Source organism: Aquarana catesbeiana, linkage group LG04 (genome assembly GCF_042186555.1).
Source record: "Aquarana catesbeiana isolate 2022-GZ linkage group LG04, ASM4218655v1, whole genome shotgun sequence".
In the NCBI taxonomy this organism is placed as follows: Eukaryota; Metazoa; Chordata; class Amphibia; order Anura; family Ranidae; genus Aquarana; species Aquarana catesbeiana.
The window spans coordinates 423648220-423674652 of record NC_133327.1 but is presented as its reverse complement, the minus strand read 5'-3'; the positions used below and the strand labels follow the sequence as shown (position 1 = coordinate 423674652).

Here is a 26433-nt window from a genome sequence, read left to right as displayed (position 1 = left end):
CCTTGCAAGCACGCAATATCGTCTCAGTAGCCTGACACTCATAGAAGACCCTTGCAACCATGCAATATCATCTCCCAAACAAACCTCATACTCATTGAGACCCTTGCAATCACGCAATATGGTCTCAAAAACCAACATCATACACATCAAAACCCTTGTGACCATGCAATATCGTCTCAGCAGTCCAGACTGAGACCCTTGCAACCACACAATATCATCTCAAAAACCAACATCATACACATGGAGACCTTGCAATCACGCAATATCCTCTCAAAAACCAACATCATACACATTGAGACCTTGCAACCACGCAATATCATCTCAGCAGCCGGACACTCATCAAGACCCTTGCAACCAGGCAAGTTTCGTCTCAAAACAACCTCATACTCATAACGAACCTCATACTCATCGAGACCCATGCAACCACGCAAGTTCGTCTCAACAACCTGACACTCACTGAGACCCTTGCAACCATGCAATATCGTCTCCAGTAGTATAAAACACTTTGCAGGACGCACCTACATGCAAACCCACATGCAAACTAACTTGCAAACAAATCTCAGTGGCACCCAATCAGCCACACAAACACATGGCGGCACCCAGTTGGCCATTTATCTCCAGTGGCATGCGGGCCACTCATTTTTCTCTTTCTCCCTGAGGTCAGTTCAGGTTTCCACCAAGCACCAGGTTGTACTTTATCCCCCCAGATAAAAAAAAAATAGGAGGGGAAGAACGTACAGTTCGCATCTTCGCCAGGGTCAATCGCATGACGGGTGGGCCAGTTCATTTCAGGTAAAAGTCACACCAGGCCCACTGTCAGACGGTTATCCACCACCTCGATGACTTCCTGCTCATCAAACAACCAGGCACACCACTGGCAGATCTAGACAGTTTGAGAATAGTGTTCAGCTACCTCAACGTGCCCATAGCTGAGCATAAAGTGGAAGGCCCAGGCTAGCCAGCCTCCCGACGAACTAGCCCGTACCAGGACAGTTATCCACAAATTCACCCAGTCACAAGGGTGCACCATGAAGCAGTTGCAATCCTTACTAGGGATGCCGAACTTAGCAATGAGGATTATTCCTCAAGGACGGTCCTTTATATCATGGCTTTTAGTCTTCCTCACACCAGTGCAAGATCCAGACCAAGTTCTCAAAGTAGACCAAGCAGCAGTAGCAGACTTAGCTATGTGGGACAAGTTCCTCACCAGCTGGAACGGCATCTCAATGTCCATCTCAGCAATGTCAGCCAAGCCACCACAGGTGGTCACTGATGCTGCAGCCTCCACGGGCTTCGCGGCCATTTTCGGCCCCCACTAGTTTGCCAAACCTTGGCCCTTAGAAATTCTCTTAATCCCTGGTTTCGCCCAGTCTTCATCACTCTGCGAGCTGTATCCCATCGTGGCAGTTGCCCAGGTCTGGGGCCACACTTAGGACAGACAGTGCTCTTCAACACGGACAATCAGGCCATGGCCGACATCATCAATAAAGGTAGATCCAAGTCACTCTCCATCATGTCCTTCCTGCGCAGGCTTGTGCAGCTGTCACTCCATCACCAGTTATATATATTCTGTAGACATATTCCAAGCAATGCAATATCGCATTTGATGGGCTGTCCCATTTCAACCCTACTTAGTTTTTCCAGCTGAGCCTGGAGCCGACCCAACGACTACTCCTACCCCACCCTGCTCGTTGCCGACAATGGACAAAAATCACACCTTGCCAACGCAACCCAGCTAATCAACCAATCCTTGGCATGCAACACACCGAAGGCCTATCGCACAGCTTGGAACACCTACCACAAGTTTTTGGCCTCTTGCCCCGGGGCAACGATAGGCGATGTTAGACATGTCCTAGCCTTCATATCATATTGCCACACGCAGCTAGCCCTTTCTCACAATACCGTCAAGCTATACCTATCCAGCATCCAAGCATTTTTGTGCTTACAGGACCCCAGTGAACCATCAGTATTCTCGGCCATGCAGTCAGGTCCCTCCTACGGGGCATACAGAAGCACCAACCCGTACCTAGTGGCAAACGCCTACCTATCACGAGTGCCATCTTCAGGGACATGTCTGAAATCCTTACTCGTTCTCCGTTTGGGTCTTCGCCCAGTCTAGTCATCCAAGCGGCCATCTACTTGAACTTCTACTGTTCCCTACGACCTATTGAATTTGCTGTCAACGGCTCCGGCAGTCAGACACTGCTCTGACGCCACCTAACTTGCTTTCAAACCATTACACCCTTCATCTTACAGTCTCCAAAACTCAAAAAACTGGCCCCCGGGGTTGACATCAACCTGTTTCAGACTAACAAAGCCTGGTGCCCAGTGACGGTGCTCGACCGACTACTGTCCCATCTACCCAGCCAATCAAATGGTAGCCATTGCTACCCTTTCTGACCAGGCCCCTAAGTGGCAGCCAGTTTTCATCAGGCAAGTCGGGATCCTCCTAAGCAACTTGGGCTTCAACCCCAGTCAGTTCTCTGGACATTCCTTCTGGATTGGAGCAGCTTCAGCTGCATCCCAGCATGGAGTACCAGACCACGTAATCAAGAAATTAGGCAGATGGAAGTCCGCTTGCTTTGCCACATACGTCCCAAATCCTCAGGCAGATATGGCACAAGCCTTCATCAAGCGGGCTCAATAACCACAAGAATCAATAAAGAATTATTCCCCTGAGTCTTTTGCCCCCTTTTCTTGGCATACTGACCAGACCACCAAGGCACACTTCAGGTCTATTTATGTTGTAGTCTTGTCGCGTGTTTATGTGATCCACATCTCTCTCGGTCATAGGGCCATGACCATAAATAACCACTTGACAACTGGGCACTTAAACCCCCTTGCTAACCAGACCAATTTTCAGCTTTTGGTGCTCTAACATTTTGAATGACAATTACTCAGTCATGCAACACTGTATCTATATGAAAATTTTGTCCTTTTTTTCACACAAATAGAGCTTTCTTTTGGTGGTATTTAATCACCGCTGGGTTCTTTATTTTTTGCGCTATAAAAGAAAAAAGACCGAAAAATCTGTAAAAAAAATACATTTATCTTCATTTCTGTTATAAAATTTTGCAAATTATTAATTTTTCTTCATATATTTTGGCCAAAATTTATACCACTAAATATTTTTGGTAAAAATAACCCAAATCGGTGGATATTATTTGGTCTTTGTGAAAGTTATAGAGTCCAAAAGCTATGGTGCGAATATCTGAAAATTGATCACACCTGAAGTACTGACGGCCTATCTAATTTCTTGAGACCCTAACATGCCAGAAAAGTACAAATACCCCCCAAATGACCCCTTTTTGGAAAGAAGACATTCCAAGGTATTTAGAAAGATGCATGATGAGTTTTTTGAAGTTGTCATTTTTTCCCACAAGTCTTTGCAAAATCAAGTTTTTTTTCTTACTTTTTTTTTTTCACAAAATTGTCATATTAGCAGGTTATTTCTCACACACCGCATATGCATACCACAAATTACACCCCAAAACACATTTTGCTATTACTCCCGAGTACGGCGATACCACATGTGTGAGACTTTTACACAGCGTGGCCACATACAGAAGCCCAACATGCAGGGGAGCACCTTCAGGCGTTCTGGAGTGCCCAGGCCAATTCTGACATTTCTCTCCTACATGTAAAAATCATCATTTATTAGCTAGAAAATTACATAGAACCCCAAAACATTATATATGTTTTTTTAGCAAAGACCCTAGAGAATACAATGGCGGTCGTTGCAACTTTTTATCTCGCACGGTATTTGCGCAGCAATTTTTTTAACGCGTTTTTTTTTGGAAAAAAAACAGTTTTGTGCTTTACAAAAACCAAAACAGTAAAGTTAGCCCAATGTTTTTGCATAATGTGAAAGATGAAGTTAGGTAAATAGATACCCAACATGTCACCTTTGAAAAAATTGCACGCGCTTGTGGAATGGCGCCAAACTTTGCTACTCAAAAATCCCCATAGGCGACGCTTTAAAATTTTTTACTGGTTACATGTTTTGAGTTACAGAGGAGGTCTAGGGACAAAATTATTGCTCTTGCTGTACCGATCGCAGCGATACCTCACGTGTGGTTTGAACACCGTTTTCATATGTGGGCGGGACTTACGTATGCGTTCGCTTCTGCATGCGAGCACACAGTGACAGGGGCGCTTTAAATTTTTTTTTTTTTTATTGTTCATTTTACTTTATTTATTTTAGTTTGATGCTTTTTTCCCCCAAAAAATTTTTTTGACCACTTTTATTCCTATTACAGGGAATGTAAACATCCCTTGTAATAGGAATATGGCATGACAGGTCCTCTTTACAGCAAGATATGGGGTCAATAAGACCCCACATCTCACCTCTAGGCTGGGAAGCCTGAAATAAAAAAAAAAAAAAACGATCCTGGCTTCGATCGTAGCGGTGAGTCGGTAGAAGCACCGGAGGGCGGCGGGAGGGGGGGGACATCCCCTCTCGCCTCCCGTAAGAACGATCAAGCAGTGGAACAGCCGCTATGATCATTCTTATGGTGTAGGGAATCGCCGGCTGAAAAAGCTGATATCTGAATGATGCCTGTAGCTGCACCCATCATTCAGATATCCCCGCACAAAGTCAAGGACGTTGTATGACGGCCGGTGGGCAGGAAGTGGTTAAAACGCATTATTTTTTTTTAACACAAAGTTATCCGTTTATACAATATTTCTACCACATAACATGTACATACCAAAAATTACACCCCAAAATAGATTCTCCTACTCCTCCTGAGTACGGCGATACCACATGCCTGGCCACATAGAGAGGCCGAGTACAGCCGAGTATGGCTCAGCATGGCAGGGTATGGCGGGGTATTGCAGAGTATGGTGGAGTATTGCAGAGTATGGCGGGGTATGGCGGGGTATTGCAGAGTATGGCGGGGTATTGCAGAGTATGGCGGGGTATTGCAGAGTATGGCGGGGTATTGCAGAGTATGGCGGGGTATTGCAGAGTATGGCAGGGTATTGCAGAGTATGGGGGGTATTGCAGAGTATCGCTGAGTATGACTGGGTATCACCAAGTATTGCAGAGTACTGCGGGGTATTGCAGAGTACTGCGGGGTATGGCAGAGTACTGCGGGGTATGGCAGAGTACTGCGGGGTATTGCAGAGTACTGTTGGGTATGGCAGAGTACTGCGGGGTATTGCAGAGTACTGCGGGGTATTGCAGAGTAATGTGGGGGTATTGCAGAGTAATGTGGGTCATTGCAGAGTAGTGCACAGCATTGCAGAGTAATGTGGGGGTATTGCAGAGTAGTGCACAGCATTGCACAGTAATGTGGGGGTATTGCAGAGTAATGTGGGGCATTGCAGAGTAGTGCACAGCATTGCAGAGTAATGTGGGGCATTGCAGAGTAGTGCACAGCATTGCAGAGTAATGTGGGGCATTGCAGAGTATTGCACAGCATTGCAGAGCATTATGGATGGCTGAGCATGGATGGATGGATGGCTGGATGTCTCTGTGCAGCGCTGTGGGCACTACACATCCAGCCCACAGCGCTGCAGCCATCCATCCATCTCCCTCTCCACTCACAGTGTACCAATCGGTGCACAGGAGGGGAGGAGAGGAACCGAGTCATCAGATGACGCCGGTCTGTTTACATGTGATCGCGCCGTCATTTGACGGCGCGATCACATGGTAAACGGCCGCGATCAGTGGCCATTTACCGGGATCCGTGATGCGCCGGGTCCTGAGGACCCGGCGGTCACGGATGTGTTCGGGTGCGCGCCCCAGCGGGTGCGCGAGAGGGGAATTCTGGGAGGACGTCATAGTACTTCCTCCCAGAGTTATCCAACCGCCCTGCAGCCGTCATTCGGCTATGGGCCGGTTGGTAAGTGGATAAGAAGGGCCAGTATGATGGCCTAAATTTATGGGAGGAGCCCGGAGGATATTTAAGCAGCCCACTCGCCCATGCTCTATGTTGGTTCCAGTGCGCGATACCCTCCTGCCCCTCCCTTTTTCAGGGCACTTCTCAGCACATCCTTCTCCATAAACTACTCATTACTTATCTTGGGTATGCCCCCTTTTCTTGGCATACTGACCAGACCACCAAGGCGCACTTCAGGTCTATTTATGTTGTAAGTCTTGTCGCATGTTTATGTGATCCACATCTCTCTCGGTCATAGGGCCAAGACCATAAATATATATATATTTACAGCAGCCCTTAAAAATTACACACGCCTGCTCACATTTTGCAAGTGAGGGCTGGCGAGTAAGGGCTGCCTGGGAGCTGGGGGGGGGGGGCAAGCACTGCCGGCCAGTGGGTTGTATTGGAGTCCTTTTCCCAGCGCTCGCGGAGGGGAAGAGAGGAGAGAGCCGGCTGGATGATTCAGAGCTCGAGGGACATCACTAGCAGCTTTAATTTCAATAGCCGAGTGTTCTCCGCACTCGCTGTCACACACAGCCCCGCCCCCTGGTCCCGGGGAATTTCATATACAGATCACCTGTCCAACCCGGGACGAGTAATGTGTATCAAAGTTCTCCGGCCAGGGGGTGGGGCTGTATGGGACACTGAGCGGCGGGAACACACAGCAATTGAAATCAAGGCTGTTCCAGTAATGTTCCTCGGCGCTCGCATCATCCGGCCAGCAATGCTCTTCTCCTCTGCTCCCCTGCATGATGGACACAGGTAGGCAGCATGATGGACACGGGCAAGGCTGCATTGGTGGACACGGGCGAGGCTGCATTGGTGGACACGGGCGAGGCTGCATTGGTGGACACGGGCGTGGCTGCATTGGTGGACAGGGGCGTGGCTGCATTGGTGGACACGGGCGTGGCTGCATTGGTGGACACGGGCGAGGCTGCATTGGTGGACACGGGCGAGGCTGCATTGGTGGACACGGGCGAGGCTGCATTGGTGGACACGGGCGAGGCTGCATTGGTGGACACGGGCGAGGCTGCATTGGTGGACACGGGCGAGGCTGCATTGGTGGACACGGGCGAGGCTGCATTGGTGGACACGGGCGAGGCTGCATTGGTGGACACGGGCGAGGCTGCATTGGTGGACACGGGCGAGGCTGCATTGGTGGACACGGGCGAGGCTGCATTGGTGGACACGGGCGAGGCTGCATTGGAGGACACGGGCGAGGCTGCATTGGAGGACACGGGCGAGGCTGCATTGGCGGACACGGGCGAGGCTGCATTGGCGGACACGGGCGAGGTTTATGAGGGCGTGTTTAGGGGCGGAATTAGGGGCAGCTGGTGGTGAGTAACCCTTGAGGCCTGGCTAGTAGCTCAGGACTTGAAATTTTGAGCCCTGTTTACAGTATATAAACCATACATATATTACACATATTATTACCTCAAGGATGCACTTATCTCCTCATTAGTACATTTAAGCAGATCCACATCTTGTTTGTAAATAAGATGTCTGTTAGCCTCTATTAGATTCTGAAACAAAGAGCAGCAGCATTTTATTCATTTTCAGAAAAATCAATGTACTGTGGAAAAGACAAAAGAAAGATTTTATGAAACAGTATTTTTCCTAAAGAGGTGCAGAATGTTTGGAAATTAAGTGATACCCTTTATTGGCTAACCTAAATTATTAAAGATGCATGCTTTCGAGATAAATTCCAATTTTAAAATAATTTTTTAGGCTTTATACTTACTTGGTCCTAAAGATTTGACAGTTCCAAATCGCATGACAAGTCGCACCCCATTACCGACTCATGTTGCAGCGTTTATGAAAACAATTCCTGCACTACTTTTTTCCAATTTCATTGCAACTTGCATAGACCTCTGTTAACTACTTGCCGTCGAGCCGCCGTCATTATACTGTGGCAGGTCGGCTCGGCTGCGCAAATCGGCGTAGCTGTACGTCAGCTGCTTTAAGGAACAATAGCAGGCGTGCGCACCGCCAGAGCCGATGCGCGTGGCCAGCGCCTGCAATGTCTGCCAGCCAGCTGCGATCGTTCCACAGAGAGCCAGAACAGGGATCTGTCAATGTAAACAAACAGATCCCCGTTCTGATAGGGAAGGAGAGAGAGATCATCTATTCCTAATGATCAGGAACAGCAATCTCTCGCTACTCCCAGTCAGTCCCCTCCCCCCACAGTCAGAAACACCTCCCTAGGGAACACTTAACCCCTTGATCTACCCCTAGTGTTAACCCGTTTCCTGCCAGTGCCATTTATACAGTCATCAGTGGCTATTCTTAGCTCTGATCGCTGTATAAATGTCACTGGTCCCAAAAAAGTGTCTGTTCTGTCCACCACAATATCGCAGTCCCGCTAAAAATCTCCGCCAAAAAAATTTATAATAAAAATGCCATTAATATAGCCCCTATTTTGTAGACGCTTTAACTTTTGCGCAAACCAATCAATATACAAGGGTATATTGGGGAAGAGCTGTGTCCTCATCAACAAAGCACCCCCCCATATTGAGGGCATGTAGCCTATTATGGTTCAGGAGGGGGGTCAGCGCTCCCTTATCCCCGCCCTTTCCTGGCCTGCCAGGTTGCATGCTCAGATAAGGGTCTGGTATGGATTTTTTTTTTTTGGGGGGGGGGGGGGGGAATCCTCGCCATTTATTTATTTTTTACATTTTGGTATGGGATTCTCCTTAAAATCCACAGCAGACCCAAAGGGCCTGGTATGGATTGGGGGGAACCTTCACGTCATCCCATAAGGAAAAAATGTTTCCTGCAACTGGTTAAAATGTTTTAGCTGGAGTTTGGTTTAATTGATAGACAAGTCCATCTAGATCTGTTAGTCAGTCTAATACTACCCTCTACCCAAAGTGACCATGCTACTGTCCAAAGGTGTCTCTGTTGCTCCTCCATCCATAGTGGAAACACCCTAAGACAGGAAGTGTGTTACTGTCCAAATCACCAGGTGAAAAGCCTAAAAAAAAGAAAACTAACACAGTCATCACATGTAAGGAATGTTACAGTGGTTGTAAACCCACAAAAGAAAACCTGCAAGACAAAGGCATAATGAGCTAGTATGCATTGCATACTAGCTCATTATGAAATACTTACCTTAGATCGAAGCCCCCGCAGCGGTCCCGGCATGCCACTGTGGCAGGTGACATGTCTCCTGGAGTTATTTCCGGGTATTGCGGGCTCTGGCGCTGTGATTGGCCGGAGCCGGGAGCCGCCGGCAACGGCACAGCAGCTGAAGAAACGGCACGAGCGAGCTGTTTCTTCACAGCGCATATACCGATGTTGTCGGCACATGCTGATACAGTGAATATCTCCTAAACGGTGCAAGTTTAGGAGATATTCACGGTACCTACAGGTAAGCCTTTTCTTTATCTTACATCACGGGACACAGAGCCATAGTATTAACTATATGGGTATATAGGCACCTTCAGGTGATGGACACTGGCACACCCAAAACAGGAAGTTCACTCCCTATATAACCCATCCTCTTACCAGGAGTACCTCAGTTTTTTCGCCAGTGGCTAAGGTGTTTGTCACGAGTGAAGATGTGCTCTAAAGAGCTCCGCTGGAGGGATCCTTACTGGTTTTAAACAGCCTCCACAGACCGGATCCATCCAAAGTGCCACTGAGGCCAAAGTGGATGGTACCCAGGCCTTGTATAGGAAGAATGAGGTTTTGCCTATAACAACTCTCCTTGGAGGGCTGGATCCCAGGACCCAGTGCTTTGGTCATGCTCACATTACCATAAAGTTTTCCTGGCGGGGTGCTATACGGGTCCAAGGGAGTGGAACCCCGATAAAAAGGGACCCGGTCCTTGAAGGTTTCCTAAACGCAGCCCACCATGATGGGTGAAGGTTGGATCTGTCTGTTATCGGCAGAATCTTGCGGTGAGGATAAGGGAAGAATCCTAGGAACTGTAAAAAGTCCACCTATGGTTTTTATTCCTTGAGTAAAATGTTGTCATCCCTTAAGTTCTCCAATAGAGGGAGTAAATGCACATACCTTTGTACGTTTCCTCTCAGTTCAGGTCTGTGTCAGACAGCTAAAACAGCACGTGTGTGGTCTCATTCATGCAACTTTGTTCAGGGGGATTCCTATCCAGGAAAAAGTTTGCCATCACTGCACTTTTCCCCCCTGAGGGAACCATGGGGCTGGGAGGTACAACAGCAGTTTGTACTCATCCCCCCCAGCCTCCCTTTCCTCGGGGGGTGCGGCGGCTTTCCATATATTGTATTATTATGCTGCCTTGATCCGACTGCCCCTCCCCTCTCGCTGGGTTTGCCAACTGACAAACCAGGACACCACCCGCGCGTGGGAACTGCTTGAAATTTTAAAACAAGCGGGGTGGGTTGATGCACAGAAGGGGCGGGACGTAGCGTCGAGGACACACGGCGCAGGCGCTGGGGACACCGAGCCCAAAATACAAACTCTCCTCAGCTAGTAGCTGGAGAGTACAGCTGCTGATCACACAGGACACAGGAGCAGTGGGGGCACGTAAGGCGCTGCATACAGGCATTCCCAATTAGAGGAAATACATTTTACTCAGCACCAAGCTGAGTTTTATTAGCGGCATTGTATTGCTAGACTATTGCTCAGCAAGTAATGCATTTACTTAGTGCCTCTGCTTTTGTGCTTAGCTTAGGACTATGCCTCTCAAAAAGGCCGGTGCAAACACCTCCAAAAAGGTACCTAAAGCATCGCTCCCAGGCGCTGAGGACTCTAGTCATGCCTTCACATTGTCATCTTCTCCTGAAATACCAGAAGTGGCTAGCTAGGGTAAGCTATTGGAACCAGGGGGTGTTGCTGCTGTTTCTACCATCTCAGCCCCTGTATACATGACTGAAGATGCCTTTTCCTCCGCCCTACTGGGGCTAGAGGAGAGACTAGCGGCTTTAATCGCATCTTCCATCCAATGGGATAGAAAGAGTGGTAGATCCCCCTCCCCCCACCTCAGACCCTTTATCAAGGGAGCAGTGAGTGCAGGATGAGGTATTACCCTCAGGGGATCAGGAGGAAAGGCAATCCAATAACTCCTCTTTGGAGAATTCAATGGTGGATGAACCCTTTTCGGCTTCGCAATCTGATAAATTGCTGGTACAGTCTCTTACGGAAATGGTTTGTTCTGCTTTCAAGCTGCCCGAGTCAGCCGAAAGTTCAGTTTCTTCTTTGGGTTCCTTAAAACCTCAGCAGACTTTGCATGCGTTTCCCGTCCATGCATTACTAGAACAGCTTATTTATGCTGAAAATAAGCATTTTCTCCCTCCAAAAACATTCTTTGTACTTTATCCCATGGAGGAGAAATTCTCCAAAAGATGGAATGTACCAGCAGTTGACACTGCTATATCCAGTGTGAAAGAAAATCTAACTTGTCTAGTAGACAATGCTCAAATGCTTAAGGATCCAACAGATAAAAGATTGGAATTCCTGTTAAAATCCTCTTTTTCTTTGGCAGGTGCAGTTACTCAGCCTGCAGTCGCTGCAATAGGCATCTGTCAATCTCTGAAGGACCAGTTTAGACAGGCCCTTAAGGAGGTTCCTGTACAACAGACCCGGGACTTGGCCGAACTGCCAAGAGCATTATGTTTTGCTATTGATGCCATTAAAGATTCTATTCACCAGGCGTCTTGCCTTGCACTTGTGCTAGTGCACATGCGTAGGATCCTGCGGTTGCAAAATTGGTCAGCCGAAACACCATGCAATAGGCTCCTGACTGGTTTTCCTTTTCATGGAGATTGGCTATTTGGGGATGATTTGGACAAATACATCCAAAAGATTTCAAGTGGGAAAAGTACTCTTTTGCCAGTCAAAAGAAGGAATAAAAGCCCTTCATTTAAGCAGCTCTTTCTCCAGCGCAAGGAGCATCTGCTTCTAGGCAGTCACGATGGCCTCCGCAGCCAGAGTCTAGAGGAAAGCCTCAGGGTCAGGCCTAGGCACAAAAGAGGTCCTGGGGCGGAAACCTGCAAAACAGAATTCTAAAGCCTCATTATGAAGGGGCGCCCCCGCTCGCCAGGATTCTCAGAAGTCTGGCAGGAGGAAATTCAGGACAGATGGGTCATCTCTACGATAGCTCCAACTGGAGTTTCCACCGCCTCGTTTTCTGAGGTCAAACGTTCCCAAAAATCCAGGGAAAAGGCAATCTCTGTTTCAGGCATTAGACCAATTACTGGCTCAGGGGGTGATCATGCAAATCCCCACAGAAGAGCAAGGTTTGGGGTTCTATTCAAACCTCTTCACAGTACCAAAACCGAACGGAGATGTGAGACCCATTCTAGATCTAAAAAATCTAAATCAATTCCTGAAGGCCCGCTCCTTTCGCATGGAGTCGATCAAGTCGGTGGTTTCTATCCGACAAGGAGGAGAACTTCTGGCATCTATCAACATCAGGGATGCATATCTGCATGTGCCTATATTTCCCGCTCACCAAAGGTTTCTGCAGTTCGAGGTAGAACAACATCATTTTCAGTTTGTAGCCTTGCCCTTCGGTCTGGCTACAGCACCCCGGGTATTTACAAAGTTTCTGGCTCCACCTCTAGCCAGGCTAAGGGCACAGGGCATAACAATCCTGGCATGCCTAGACAATCTATTGCTAATAGACCAGTCGGTGGCCCGCTTGGAGCAAAGCATGCGCATTACAACCAAATACCTGAAAAATCTAGGTTGGATTCTCAACCTAGAGAAGTCTTCCTTAAAACCACTAAAAAGGCTGGAGTACTTGGGCTTGATCATAGACACAGCCCAGAAAAAAAAGGTGTTCTTGCCTCGGGCAAAGATCAACGCCATAAGAGAGCTGGTGCAGATGGTCAGGTTGAAAAGAGATCCCTCCATTCGCCTTTGCATGAGGTTGTTAGGAAAGATGGTGACTTCATTTGAAGTGGTTCCGTATGCCCAGTTCCATTCAAGACTGTTGCAAAACAGTATCCTGTCCGCCTGGAACAAAACGGTTCAAGCTCTAGATTGACCAATGCGGCTGTCCCCAAGGGTGTCCCAAAGCTTCAGTTGTAACCTGGAATCTGCTGAACGGAAAATCCTTCAGACCATTTATCTGGAAAGTGGTAACGACAGATGCCAGCCTTTCAGGTTGGGGAGCAGTACTAGAAAAGGCAACTGTCCAGGGACAGTGGTCAAGAACCGAAAGAACCTTGCCCATCAACATCCTAGAGATTCGGGCAGCGCGTCTGGCTCTGAAAGCCTGGACATTCAGTTTACAGTGTTGTCCTGTCAGGATCCAATCCGATAATGCCACAGCTGTGGCTTATATCAATCACCAAGGAGGCACCAAGAGTCTCGCAGCGCAGAGGGAGGTGAACCATATTCTAACTTGGGCAGAAAGGAATGTTCTGTGCCTATCGGCAGTTTTCATTCCGGGAGTAGAGAACTGGCAGGCGGACTACTTGAGTCGCCAGCAGTTGTTCTCATGAGAATGGTCCCTTCACTCCGACATTTTTCTGGCTGTTTGCCAAAGATGGTGGACTCCGGACGTAGATCTTCTGGCGTCCAGGTTCAACATGAAGCTGGTCAACTTTGTGTCCAGGACAAGGGATCCACTTGCATGCGGAACAGATGCGTTGGTGACCCCATGGGATCAGTTCTCACTGATTTATGCATTTCCCCCTATTCAGTTGCTGCCACGACTTCAAGCTGAAAAGAAAGCAGGTAATTCTTGTAGCCCCAGCATGGCCCAGGAGGTCCTGGTATGCAGAAATCGTAAAGATGGAGGTGGGGGATCCGTGGTCCCTTCCACTATATCCAGACCTACTCTCACAGGGGCCGATATTCCATCCTACCTTACAAACTCTAAATTTAACGGCTGGCTATTGAAACCCACATTCTGAAGAACTGTGGGCTATCTGGGTCAGTTATCTCTACCTTGATTACTACAAGGAAGCCAACTTCCAGAATCATATATTATAGAGTCTGGAGGGCTTATGTTTCCTGGTGTGAATCCAAGGGACCCTTGGAAGTATAGTATAGGCAGAATTCTTGCCTTTCTACAATTAGGGGTAGAATGAAGCTGGCCTTGAGTACTAGTAAGAGCCAAGTCTCGGCTTTATCGGTCTTTTTTCAGAGACCGCTTGCTTCGCATTCTTTGTTCTTTATCGTTTTTTTTTCCAGAGACCGCTTGCTTCGCATTCTTTGGTCCAGGTTTTTATGCAAGGGGTGATGCGGCTTAATCCGCCAGTCAGATCACCTTTGAACCCTTGGGACTTGAACTTAGTTTTGTCAGTGTTGCAAAAACAGCCCTTTGAACCGATACAGCATACTCCACAGATGGGCACTGAGCAGGGTGCATTGGTGTGCAATTTAGAAGCTGCAGATGGGCACTGAGCAGGCTGCATTGTTGGGCAATTTAGTGGCTACAGATGGGCACTGAGCTGGGAGCATTGATGGGCTGTGACCCTTATTTTACTTCAAAGTTTTTTATTTAAAATGTAAGTTTTTTTCTTGAAACTTCCCTCTTAAAATTAAGGCGTGTGTTATATGCTGATAAATACGGTAATTAAGATTAACACTAAGTTGGTGTTTGTGTGTTAACTTTATTATGGTGTTTTGTATTTGCACCATTAATTGTTAGGACTCAGATCACAATTATCCAAGCAACCAAGGACATGTGGCTGAACATGAACAGTGGGTTGAACCTGAGCAAGTGACAACCTTTGCAAGAAATGCAAAGTTAAAAATGTTTAGGCATTAGCAGCACTTTAATGTCAGTGCTGACCACCTCCTGCAATAAATGATAAATTCTACATAAACCTTAAGAGACCCTGCCACCATCTTTACAAAACCGCAGAAAAAAAAAACATTAAAAAAATTGTATTTTAAATGTTTACATGCAGCATTATTCCTTTCCACAAATTATATTTTTATTCACTTGTAATGTGCCTTTGATTTGCTAGACAATGTGACTACTCCAGGAAATTTCTTAGCATAACCCCAAACCCCTTTAATGTCATAATCCTCTTATCTTCTGGGAATGTCCAACTAATGTCTATGTGACCCAGCTCCTCTGCCCCTAACTACATAAACGTTTATGTGGCTGCCAGAGAAAGGGTAAAGGGGAAATACTATAAAGCAGGACTCTCCAAACTTTCTAAACAAAGGAGCAATTTACTGTCCTTCAGACTTTAGGAGGGCTGACTGTGAACAGTTGGTGTAGAAAACACCCCAGCTTCAGTGGAAGCAAACAATGCCTCAGGCTTGGTGGTCAGTGGGAGTAAATAAATTAGATAACACCTTTGATCAGTAGGAGAAATAGTGCTCCATCATTGGTATTAGTGGGAGGAGTAGGGCCCCTTGTTGCTATCAGTGGAGGCATAGTGCCCCATCATTGGTGTCAGTGGGTGGTATGGTGCCCCACTGCTGGTGTCAGTGGGAGGAATAGTGCCCCACTGATTTCAGTTGGAGGAATAGTGCCCCATTATTGGTGTCAATGGGAGGAATAATGCCCCACTGTTGGGGTCAGCAAAAGGAACTGTGTTTCATTGTTAGTGTCAGTGGGAGAAATAGTACCCCAAGGGCCGGATAAAAGTTAGCAAAGGGCCACAGTTTGGAGACCATTGCTATAAAGTATCACTTGTTTGACACCTCTGAGTCTGCTTGGAATTGCAGAGATCACATCCAAGATGCTTGTGCAATTTAAGGTTTGCTTTAAGTAACTAATCAGCCTGTTGATGTTTCTTCATTGCTTGCCCTAGCCCTTTCTTCCCTTGGGTGTGTTTAATTATTCTCTGTGCTGGTCCAGCTGTCTCTTTTCCCATCTGTGAAGGGAGGAGCAAAGGGGAATGCTATAAAGTGTCACTTGAGTAAAAGCTCTAAATGTGTGCTGAGGCTGTTGACATGACATCCATCCTAGCAGCGGTCTCAGGGCTGTCGGCTGTCTACCCAAAGGAGAATGACTGAGAGGGCAGCAATCAAAAGAAATTATTCTCTCAAATAAAAAAAAAAATAGATCTGAGGCATGATCTTCACCTCATCTAACAGAAGAGACCATCTTGAATGTAAAAAGTCACAAAAGGTCTGGAATAATTTATACTCATGCAGTTACAACTTACAGGACAGCCTTGGATTGTCTTCTGAAGATGTGTCAGCTCAGTGTCCTTTTCTAAGGTAGCTTTCATCTGTAAAAATTAAATTTTCATGTTAGTAAAATATGCTCTTAATGTATAACCCAAGGCAAAACATAATTTCTGTTTTTAATAGAGTGAGGAAGACTAGAAAAAACTGTCTGCTTGATACTGCTGTCTCTTGAACTGTCTAACCTGCTGTCCCAGTGATACCACCATTGCCTCCAAACCAGGAAATGAGTGGAAATCTCAAACTCCAAATCTCTTTATCTATCTACATATACACTCATTAATAATGAATGCCATGCTGTTGATAGAATTTTTTTGTCATGATTCTAGCAAAAAAATATGTGCATCAGGAGTCAGACCAAAGCTGGTCATACACTAGCAGATTTTCAAATGACCGTTAATACAAACATTCTCAGTACATTCAATGATGTTTTTAACATTTGTTTCTAGAGTGAATGAACAAAAACACCATACACTATTGGCAATTTGTTCATTTAAGCAAAATTTTCCATCCTGCTCATTTGAAATTTCTCGTCATTATGGTCAAAAATGATCTGACCCCATTAATGATTGGAAAATTAAATGAACATTCTTTTTTTTTTTTTTTTCTTTTTCTCTTTTTTCTTCTTTTTGTTGAACAAAGTTTTTTATTGAAGAAAAAAAAAAAAAAAAAAAGATGTATTTATCATATTTAACGTATTGTTTGTGTACATATATATATTGCATGATGAGTTCCATAAAGCAAATATTAAGTTCAATACAGGTATAGCAAATATGGTATAGTGATACATACAGGTATATTTTATGTTAGTGCTTCCCACAAAATGCTGCCAATATAAAGATTGATTATCCATTCACGTGTCTGAGCCTTTGTGTGTCGCTGGTCAGGTTGATATTTTGGTGAGTAAAAGTTTTTATTTGAATATGGGTAGTGTGCATATGAGTAATGTAGCATTTGCATATATAGAGCGCATATTGAGGCCTGTGAATAGAATACTACATTCAGCATAAGTGTAACAGTTGTTAGGATTCACATTTTGTCATGTAAATTCATTAGACACATCAGAAATAACTACTAATTGTAAGCATCTAAGTTTTGTGTTGCTGATCAGATTCATAATTAACTGCAAGTTTCTGGTTCCTGTAACCAACGATCCCAGATCTTATTGTATTTGGCCGAGCAGCCTCTGTTATTATATACGTATTTTTTGTATGGTAAGGTTGTATTGACTTCTGTCCTCCACTCTGCAAAACGGGGGGGAGATGATCTCATCCACTTTCTTGCAATTATCTTCCTAACGGAAAATAAAGTTTTGTGGAGGAATACTTTAGTGAATTTGTCTATGGTATGTGGAAATATCCCTAGCAGACATTGTTTCGGTTCCAGTGCTATGGGAGAACCCATGGTGTCATGTAGAAAGGTTACAACTTGTTTCCAGAGCTGTTGAATTTTTGTGCAGGTCCATATTAAATGGTAGAACGTGCCCGTTTCTTGCCCACATAGTAGGCAAAGAGTGGACTGGTTACGCTTGTATCTGGCTACCCGAATAGGGGTGAGGTATGTCCTGTGTGTTATATAAATCTGGGTCAGTCTATCTGAAAGTCTTGGTGATACCGCTTTACATGTCTCCAGAGCCTCCTCCCACTCTTCATTTTCCATTGGGCCCAACTCGCTTTCCCAGCGAGGCTTCAAGTCAAAGGCTATTTTGGAAGAGGTGGGAACCAAAAGCATGTTATAGAATGTGGATATCAAGCCACGTGGATCTGTGTTCTTAACTATGGCCATGATAGGGTAGAGCGTGGGTGGTGCGTGAGCCTGTGGAAATTGCACTTGGGCCGCGTGTCTTACTTGTAAATATCTGAAGAACATGCAATTTTGAAGTGAGAATTCCTCTTTAAGCATGTTGTAAGTTTTAAGGGTTCCGTCGAAAAATAAGTGGTGTAGATAATATACACCCCTAGTTTCCCACAACTCGGGATCCGGGATATGTAAAAATTCTGTCAGATCTCTGTTGTGCCATATTGACGTATGGTCGTTGCAACGGGGAATTCCTAATCTAGTAGAGGCGAGGTCCCAAATGCGTCTGTAGTGATATACCAGGGACTTCGCATCACTTCTCAACTCTGCACCCCTGAGGCCCGCCGAAATTGCATATAGCGAGTCACCTGTGAGCTGTGCTCCTCTTGAGCAGAGTAGGACCTGAAAACGTAGGTTATCAGTCTTGTCTATGTGAAATAATTGTGACAGTTGAGACGCAATATAATAAAGATTCAAATCTGGTAGGGCTGTTCCCCCCATATCTGTTGGGTTTTTAACCACTTACCAACCGGCCCATAGCCGAATGACGGCTGCAGGGCGGTTGGATAACTCTGGGAGGACGTACTATGACGTCCTCCCAGAATTCCCCTCTCGCGCGCCCGCTGGGGCGCGCACCCGAACACATCTGTGACCGCTGGGTCCTCAGGACCCGGCGCATCACGGATCCCGGTAAATGGCCGCTGATCGCGGCCGTTTACCATGTGATCGTGCCGTCAAATGACGGCGCGATCACGTGTAAACAGACCGGCGTCATCTGATGACGCCGGTTCCTCTCCTCCCCTCCTGTGTACCAATCGGTACACTGTGAGCGGAGAGGGAGATGGATGGATGGCTGCAGCGCTGTGGGCTGGATGTGTAGTGCCCACAGCGCTGCACAGAGACATCCAGCCATCCATCCATCCATGCTCAGCCATCCCTAACTCTCTGCAATGCTGTGCAATACTCTGCAATGCCCCACATTACTCTGCAATGCTGTGCACTACTCTGCAATGCCTCACATTACTCTGCAATACCCCCACATTACTCTGCAATGCTGTGCACTACTCTGCAATGCCCCACATTACTCTGCAATGCTGTGCACTACTCTGCAATGCCCCACATTACTCTGCAATACCCCGCAGTACTCTGCAATACCCCGCAGTACTCTGCCATACCCCGCAGTACTCTGCCATACCCCGCAGTACTCTGCCATACCCCGCAGTACTCTGCCATACCCCGCAGTACTCTGCCATACCCCGCAGTACTCTGCCATACCCCGCAGTACTCTGCCATACCCCGCAATACTCTGCCATACCCCGCAATACTCTGCCATACCCCGCAATACTCTGCCATACCCCGCAATACTCTGCAATACTTGGTGATACCCAGTCATACTCAGCGATACTCTGCAATACCCCCCATACTCTGCAATACCCCGCCATACTCTGCAATACCCCGCCATACTCTGCAATACCCCGCCATACTCTGCAATACCCCGCCATACTCTGCAATACCCCGCCATACTCTGCAATACCCCGCCATACTCTGCAATACCCCGCCATACTCTGCAATACCCCGCCATACCCTGCCATGCTGAGCCATACTCGGCTGTACTCGGCCTCTCTATGTGGCCAGGCTGTGGAAGTCTCACACATGTGGTATCGCCGTACTCAGGAGGAGTAGGAGAATCTATTTTGGGGTGTAATTTTTGGTATGTACATGTAATGTGGTAGAAATATTGTATAAATGGATAACTTTGTGTTAAAAAAAAAATAATGCGTTTTAACCACTTCCCGCCCACCGGCCGTCATACAACGTCCTTGACTTTGTGCAGTGATATCTGAATGATGCCTGCAGCTACAGGCATCATTCAGATATCAGATTTTTTCAGCCGGCGATTCCCTACACCATAAGAACGATCATAGCGGCTGTTCCACTGCTTGATCGTTCTTATGGGAGGCGAGAGGGGATGTCCCCCCCTCCCGCCGCCCTCCGGTGCTTCTACCGACTCACCGCTACGATCGAAGCCAGGATCGTTTTTTTTTTTTTTTAATTTCAGGCTTCCCAGCCTAGAGGTGAGATGTGGGGTCTTATTGACCCCATATCTCGCTGTAAAGAGGACCTGTCATGCCATATTCCTATTACAAGGGATGTTTACATTCCCTGTAATAGGAATAAAAGTGGTCAAAAAAATTTTTTTGGGGAAAAAAGCATCAAACTAAAATAAATAAAGTAAAATGAACAATAAAAAAAAAAAAAAAATGTTAAAGCGCCCCTGTCACTGTGTGCTCGCATGCAGAAGCGAACGCATACATAAGTCCCGCCCACATATGAAAACGGTGTTCAAACCACACATGTGAGGTATCGCTGCGATCGGTAGAGTGAGAGCAATAATTTTGGCCCTAGACCTCCTCTGTAACTCAAAACATGTAACCAGTAAAAAATTTTAAAGCGTCGCCTATGGGGATTTTTGAGTAGCAAAGTTTGGCGTCATTCCACAAGTGCGTGCAGTTTTGAAAGGTGACATGTTGGGTATCTATTTACCTGGCGTAACTTCATCTTTCACATTATGCAAAAACATTGGGCTAACTTTACTGTTTTGGTTTTTGTAAAGCACAAAACAGTTTTTTTTCCAAAAAAAACGCGTTAAAAAAATTGCTGCGCAAATACTGTGCGAGATAAAAAGTTGCAACGACCGCCATTGTATTTTCTAGGGTCTTTGCTAAAAAAACATATATAATGTTTTGGGGTTCTATGTAATTTTCTAGCTAATAAATGATGATTTTTACATGTAGGAGAGAAATGTCAGAATTGGCCTGGGCACTCCAGAACGCCTGAAGGTGCTCCCCTGCATGTTGGGTCTCTGTATGTGGCCACGCTGTGTAAAAGTCTCACACATGTGGTATCGCCGTACTCAGGAGTAATAGCAAAATGTGTTTTGGGGTGTAATTTGTGGTATGCATATGCGGTGTGTGAGAAATAACCTGCTAATATGACAATTTTGTGAAAAAAAAAGTAAGAAAAAAAACTTGATTTTGCAAAGAATTGTGGGAAAAAATGACAACTTCAAAAAACTCATCATGCATCTTTCTAAATACCTTGGAATGTCTTCTTTCAAAAAGGGGTAATTTGGGGGGTATTTGTACTTTTCTGGAATGTTAGGGTCTCAAGAAATTAGATAGGCCGTCAGTACTTCAGGTGTGATCAATTTTCAGATATTCGCACCATAGCTTTTGGACTCTATAACTTTCACAAAGACCAAATAATATCCACCTATTTGGGTTATTTTTACCAAAGATATGTAGCGGTATAAATTTTGGCCAAAATATATGAAGAAAAATTAATAATTTGCAAAATTTTATAACAGAAATGAAGAAAAATGTATTTTTTTTACAGATTTTTCGGTCTTTTTTCTTTTATAGCACAAAAAATAAAGAACCCAGCGGTGATTAAATACCACCAAAAGAAAGCTCTATTTGTAGATACAGTGTTGCATGACTGAGTAATTGTCATTCAAAATGTGAGAGCACCAAAAGCTGAAAATTGGTCTGGTTAGGAAGGGGGTTTAAGTGCCCAGTTGTCAAGTGGTTAAGTGCTGGCCAGACAAGTTTATGCATACTAGTCCCCCAAACGAAGGGTTTAAGGAGGGCTTCAAATGATTTAAAGTATTTTAATGGAAGATAAATTGGGGTGTGCCATAATACATACAGGATTTTAGGAAGAAGGACCATTTTTATCAAATTTATACGACCCCATATCCCTAAGGGTAGATGGGCCCATATGCGTATTTTAGCTCTGACTAGTGAAAAGAGGGGTTCAATATTAAGGGAGATGTAGTCAGCTGGGTTCCTAGATATGTGAATTCCTAGGTATTTGATGGTGTTTACTCTTTGGAGCGGGATCTCTGTCTGGGACTCTGATGGTGGAAAATTATCTATTGGAAGAATTTGGGACTTTCCCCAGTTGATCTTCAATCCGGAGAATGCTCCGAAGTGTTCAATCAACTGGAGTGCAGCCTGAAGAGAGGGGCCGGAGTCAGCAAGATACAATAATGTATCGTCAGCGTATAAGCTGATTTTTTCGGTTAGGGGTCCCATCTGTAGACCCACGATCTCAGGATTTGTACGTATGGACACGGCTAAAGGTTTTGCGGCTAGAGCATAAAGAAGTGGGGAGAGAGGACAGCCCTGTCTCGTGCCTCGGCTGAGGTCAAACTCCTAAGACGGCCATCCATTTGCCACCACTTTAGCTGTAGAAGCCTGGTAAAGTAACTTAACCCACTTTAGAAATCTGGGGCCAAAGCCATAGCTTTCCAGGCATCTCCACAGGTACCCCCACTCCACAGAATGAAATGCCTTTGCCGTGCCCAGCGTCACAATCACCTGAGATCCCACATTTTCATGTATGGCCTGTAAATTAATGAATAATTTCCGCAAGTTAAATGAGATATTGCGACCTGGCATAAACCCTGCTTGGTCCGTATGGATCAATGAGAGTATAACTTGGTTGAGACGGAGAGAAAGGACTTTGGCTAATATTTTAACATCCACCTGCAGTAGGGAGATGGGTCGATAGGATTCGGGATATCCAGGATCTTTTCCCGGTTTGGGTATGAGGACTATTGTCGCCTCTCTCATAGAAGTGGGGAGTGTGAATGTCTCGAATAGGTGGTTATATAGGGCTAAAAGTTTAGGAGTCAGAATTTCGCTAAATTGGGAGTAGAATTCTATAGGTAGGCCATCCGAGCCTGGGGACTTGGATCTGGCAAATCCGGCAATAGCCTCCGCTATTTCCTCCTCGGTAATAGGTGCCTCGAGGTGGTTGACCTGGTCTTCAGTTAATTGAGGAAGTACCGTCTCCTCTAAAAAGGAGTTCATCGGGCCCATGTCCTCAGGACTTTTAGAGGTATAAAGGTCAGTGAAGAAGTCTCTAAACATAGAGGACACTGTACGGGGGTCAGTGATATACTGTCCATCATGGCCATGTAGGGAAATTACCACTGGGGGTCTATCTTCGCAATGGACCAGGTATGCCAGGAGTTTGCCAGCCTTCTCCCCATGCTCAAACAGCTTCTGTTTGGCGAAGAACATTTTTCACCGTGCTTTCTCGTATTGGAGTTGAGTCACTACTCTAGCCTGGAGCTTAAGCGTGCTTGCGTTTAAAGGGGAGGGGTCGGTCACATAATTCTGTTCTGTGAGGGACAATTCCGCCACTGCTTTGTCAAATTCTCCCGCAGAGTCTAACTTAATTCTGTTGATGCGAGATGTGAGAGTCATGCGAACATGCGATTTAAAAGGTTCCCAGATTGTCGCTATGGGGGCAGATCGGTCACTGTCTCTGAAGTATAACTGCCACTCATTAGTAAGGTCATTGTCCTCGGGGAGCAGCAAAAGCCAGAATGGATTTAATCTCCAATTCCGCATTGGTTTGTCTGTGGGTACACTTAACGTGATCCAGTATGGACTATGGTCTGATAGTAACCTTGGAGAAAAAACTGTCTCTAGCAGTCGTGGTGTTAGGCTTTGTGAAATCAGTATGAGGTCAATTCTAGACATGAAGTTGTGTGTAGAGGAGAAACAGGAGTATGTTTGCTTGTGGGGGAAGTTATGCCTCCATGAATCCACAAGGTGGAAAGGGGAGATCAATTTGGAGAATTTAGTTTCTCTGTCGGTTCCTGAGTTTGGATTCGAGGACTGGAGCCTGTCTAGCGATAGGTTTAGTGTGGTATTGAAATCCCCCAGCCAAACTGCTTGGACTGTGGGATGTCTTGCCATAAATGTGAATCCCTCTAGAATTATGGGTATGGAGAAAGGAGGGGGAACGTAGAAGGCCAATATGAGGAAGGGTTCCCCATATAATTTAGCAGATATAAAGACATATTGTCCCTGTGGGTCCGTGGATACCTCACTAAGTTCAAAGTGTACCTGTTGAACTGCCAAAAATCCAGTGAGTTCCTAACTTCCTGGCCTAGCTAGGAATGCCCACACCTCCGCCTCTGCCGCACTGAAATGTCAAGCTTTTAACAGCCCTGCCCAGTTCACCTCTGTGAACTACAGAGCACCCCTATGTTATGAAGAGAAGAGGGAGATGTTCTGCTGTCCAAATTAGAAGCTATCAGCCTATGGTGACAGAGCTGCTCCTGAATAGATATAGTACAATGAGTGAGCATTGTCACCCTAGGATAGGATAGGAAGTGTGTTACTGGCAGGATTACTAGATGAGAAAGGAAAAAAGCCTGAAAGAAAGAAAACACAGTCACCACATCTAAGCACTGGTAAGCTGCAATATTCTATATTTTTGTTCTTGAGTTTAGATACGCTTTAATTTCATCATTTTTTTTTTTTTTTTAGGTATGTGTGTAAAAAATATTAAAAGAAGAACTCCAGGCAAAAGTTTTGTTTTCCCATGCAGTGGGGCTGCTCCTTTTGTCCAAGGGTACTTACCCGATCCTTCGACCCTCCGGAAACAACCCCCCACGTTCAGCAGTGGAGCCGGTTTATGGGCGTAATGATGTCAGGAACAGTCCATTAACAAGACCGCTAGCGTTTGGAGGATTGGTGGATTAGATAAGTATATCTCCGCTGTGCAATCCCCTAGACAAAAATAAGTAGTTAACCCATGCAGTGTGGGTACAGCCCTGCTACATGGGAAGATAACATTTTTGTCCGGAGTTCTTCTTTAACTATTTTCTGTTACTTATTAATCATAAATTACCAACCCGCAAAATAAAATCCTTGTACTGCTTCATCACTGTAATAGCTGTGTTTAAGTCATTGCGATCTTGATGCTCTGGAGGAGTATGAAGGCGAAGAGCGTACAAAAGGTTCACATACTCATCAAATCGAACAGACGGGAATAATAGCAATTCCTGTAAACTAATAGAAACAGCCAAAAAAACATGTTTTAATTAGACATTAGTTCTATTTTAAATTATTCAATATTGCATATATAGGTGCTACCTAGGGTGGTCGGCATAGAAATGTAGTCTGCATAGGAATGTCCACTTCTCCAGACTGACATCTGTAAACTTTCAGTTAACTTTAAATCGTTTATTTGATCCAAGCTGGTCCAAAAATAATTGTTCCCTTTACTAACACATGCACCCCCTGTCATCGTTAAAAAAACTGTATGTAGTACATACAGTAAAGTATACAGCGCTGTGTTCCAAAAGCAGGATCGCGACTTCCCATCCCACTCCCAGAAAAAAATTGAGTTGGGCTGTGCGCTGTTCAGCCAATCACAGAAAGCCTTGTATTTTTATGACTTAATACATGGCTTCCTCCATTTAGCTGAGGTGGATGAAATATGAGAGGAAGCCCTGTAGTCATTCAAAAAATGCAAAGCCTCCTGTGAATAGCAGAGCCTGATTCAGCTTTGTTAGAGCAGCAGATGGGAAGTTCCATCCTGCTGCCAGAACACAGCGCTGTATACTGTATGTAGTGGATTCTGCACAGTTTATACAGCACTGACAAGGGGTGCATGTGTTAGCGAAGCAAATAGTTGGTTTTGATCAGCTTGGTTCAAATAAGCTATTAACTTAAAGCCGGAGTTAGGCCTTAAAATGTTACGAGTCACCAAGTCAGCGAGGCAAAGTATTGGTGTCAGGCAACAGGATATTTCAGAAAAACACTAGCAATGGCAGCCCATATTTTTCTCTCAGAACAGGGTTCCCCTAAATGGAACACAGCCAAAATATACACTTAAATCTTTCTTACTAGGAGAGTAGAATGCCTACTCCCCCTGTCATCATACAGCAAAGCATTGGGCTTAATAGTAAATAACAGGTGCACTTTTACACTGACCTTAATTAAGGAGAAACCTAAGATTCCTATGTCATGTCATGTCATAAACAGTTTAGAGATAGGTGTATAATTACTGAAACTTGTTTTCCACTGCAGTAATATGCTGCTGGGTTATACTAGTATAACTCCTACACAGGCTGTTTTTTTCTAACTGCAAAATGCATAGGGTTTTTTGGCACTAAAAAATGCAAGTTAGACTTACCGGTAACTTGCTTTCCAATAGGCTTTCAGGACAGCACCCAAGAGATCATGGCTCCTCCTCCCACAGGAAACACCTCCTCAATTAAGTCTATAATTTGAGTCCTCCACGTTGCCTCATCAGTTGTTTGTAGAGAACTCCAGCCCCCAGCTGCAACACATAAGCGACAGTTATATCATAGTATTACAGCATAAAAAAGGGCGGGTTACTGCTGTCCTGAAAGCCTATTAGAAAACAAGTTACCAGTAAGTCTAACTTGCATTTTTCCAAAACGTCTTTCAGGACAGCACCTGAGAGGATAATCGAGACTTACTCCATTTAGGGTGGGACAACAGCCTGTAAGACTTTTCTTCCAAAAGCCTGGTCCCCAGCCGTCATGAGGTCTAACCTATAATGACGGGCAAAGGTTGTCAGACTTGTCCAAGTAGCTGCCTTACAGGTTTGTTCGGGGGTGGCGCCAGCTTTTTCTGCCCAACTCACCGCCGAAGCTCTTGTAGAATGAGCCCGGACATTCACTGGACTCTCTTGACCTGTAAGGGAATAGGCTTCTGAGATAGCCATTCTCAACCATCTGGCAATGGTTCCTCTGGAAGCTTGTCTTCCTTTTTTTATTACTGGAAAATAAAACAAATAGAGCATCTGAACATCTAAAGTCTTTAGTGTT

At 45.5% G+C, this 26433-nt stretch overlaps 1 protein-coding gene across 4 annotated transcripts in view; it reads right to left on the bottom strand.

Annotated features, from left to right (window-relative positions):
- The window catches only part of ECT2L (epithelial cell transforming 2 like), a 168022-nt gene that overhangs the window by 10167 nt on the left and 131422 nt on the right, over window positions 1–26433 (bottom strand). For all 4 annotated transcript variants that reach the window (XM_073627377.1, XM_073627374.1, XM_073627376.1 and 1 more), the window contains exons 19-21: window positions 24487–24643; window positions 15950–16015; window positions 7320–7408 (exon numbers count right to left, since the gene is read on the bottom strand). In XM_073627377.1, the coding sequence (XP_073483478.1) occupies window positions 7320–7408; window positions 15950–16015; window positions 24487–24643 (312 nt within the window). The remainder of the gene's footprint in view (window positions 1–7319; window positions 7409–15949; window positions 16016–24486; window positions 24644–26433) is intronic.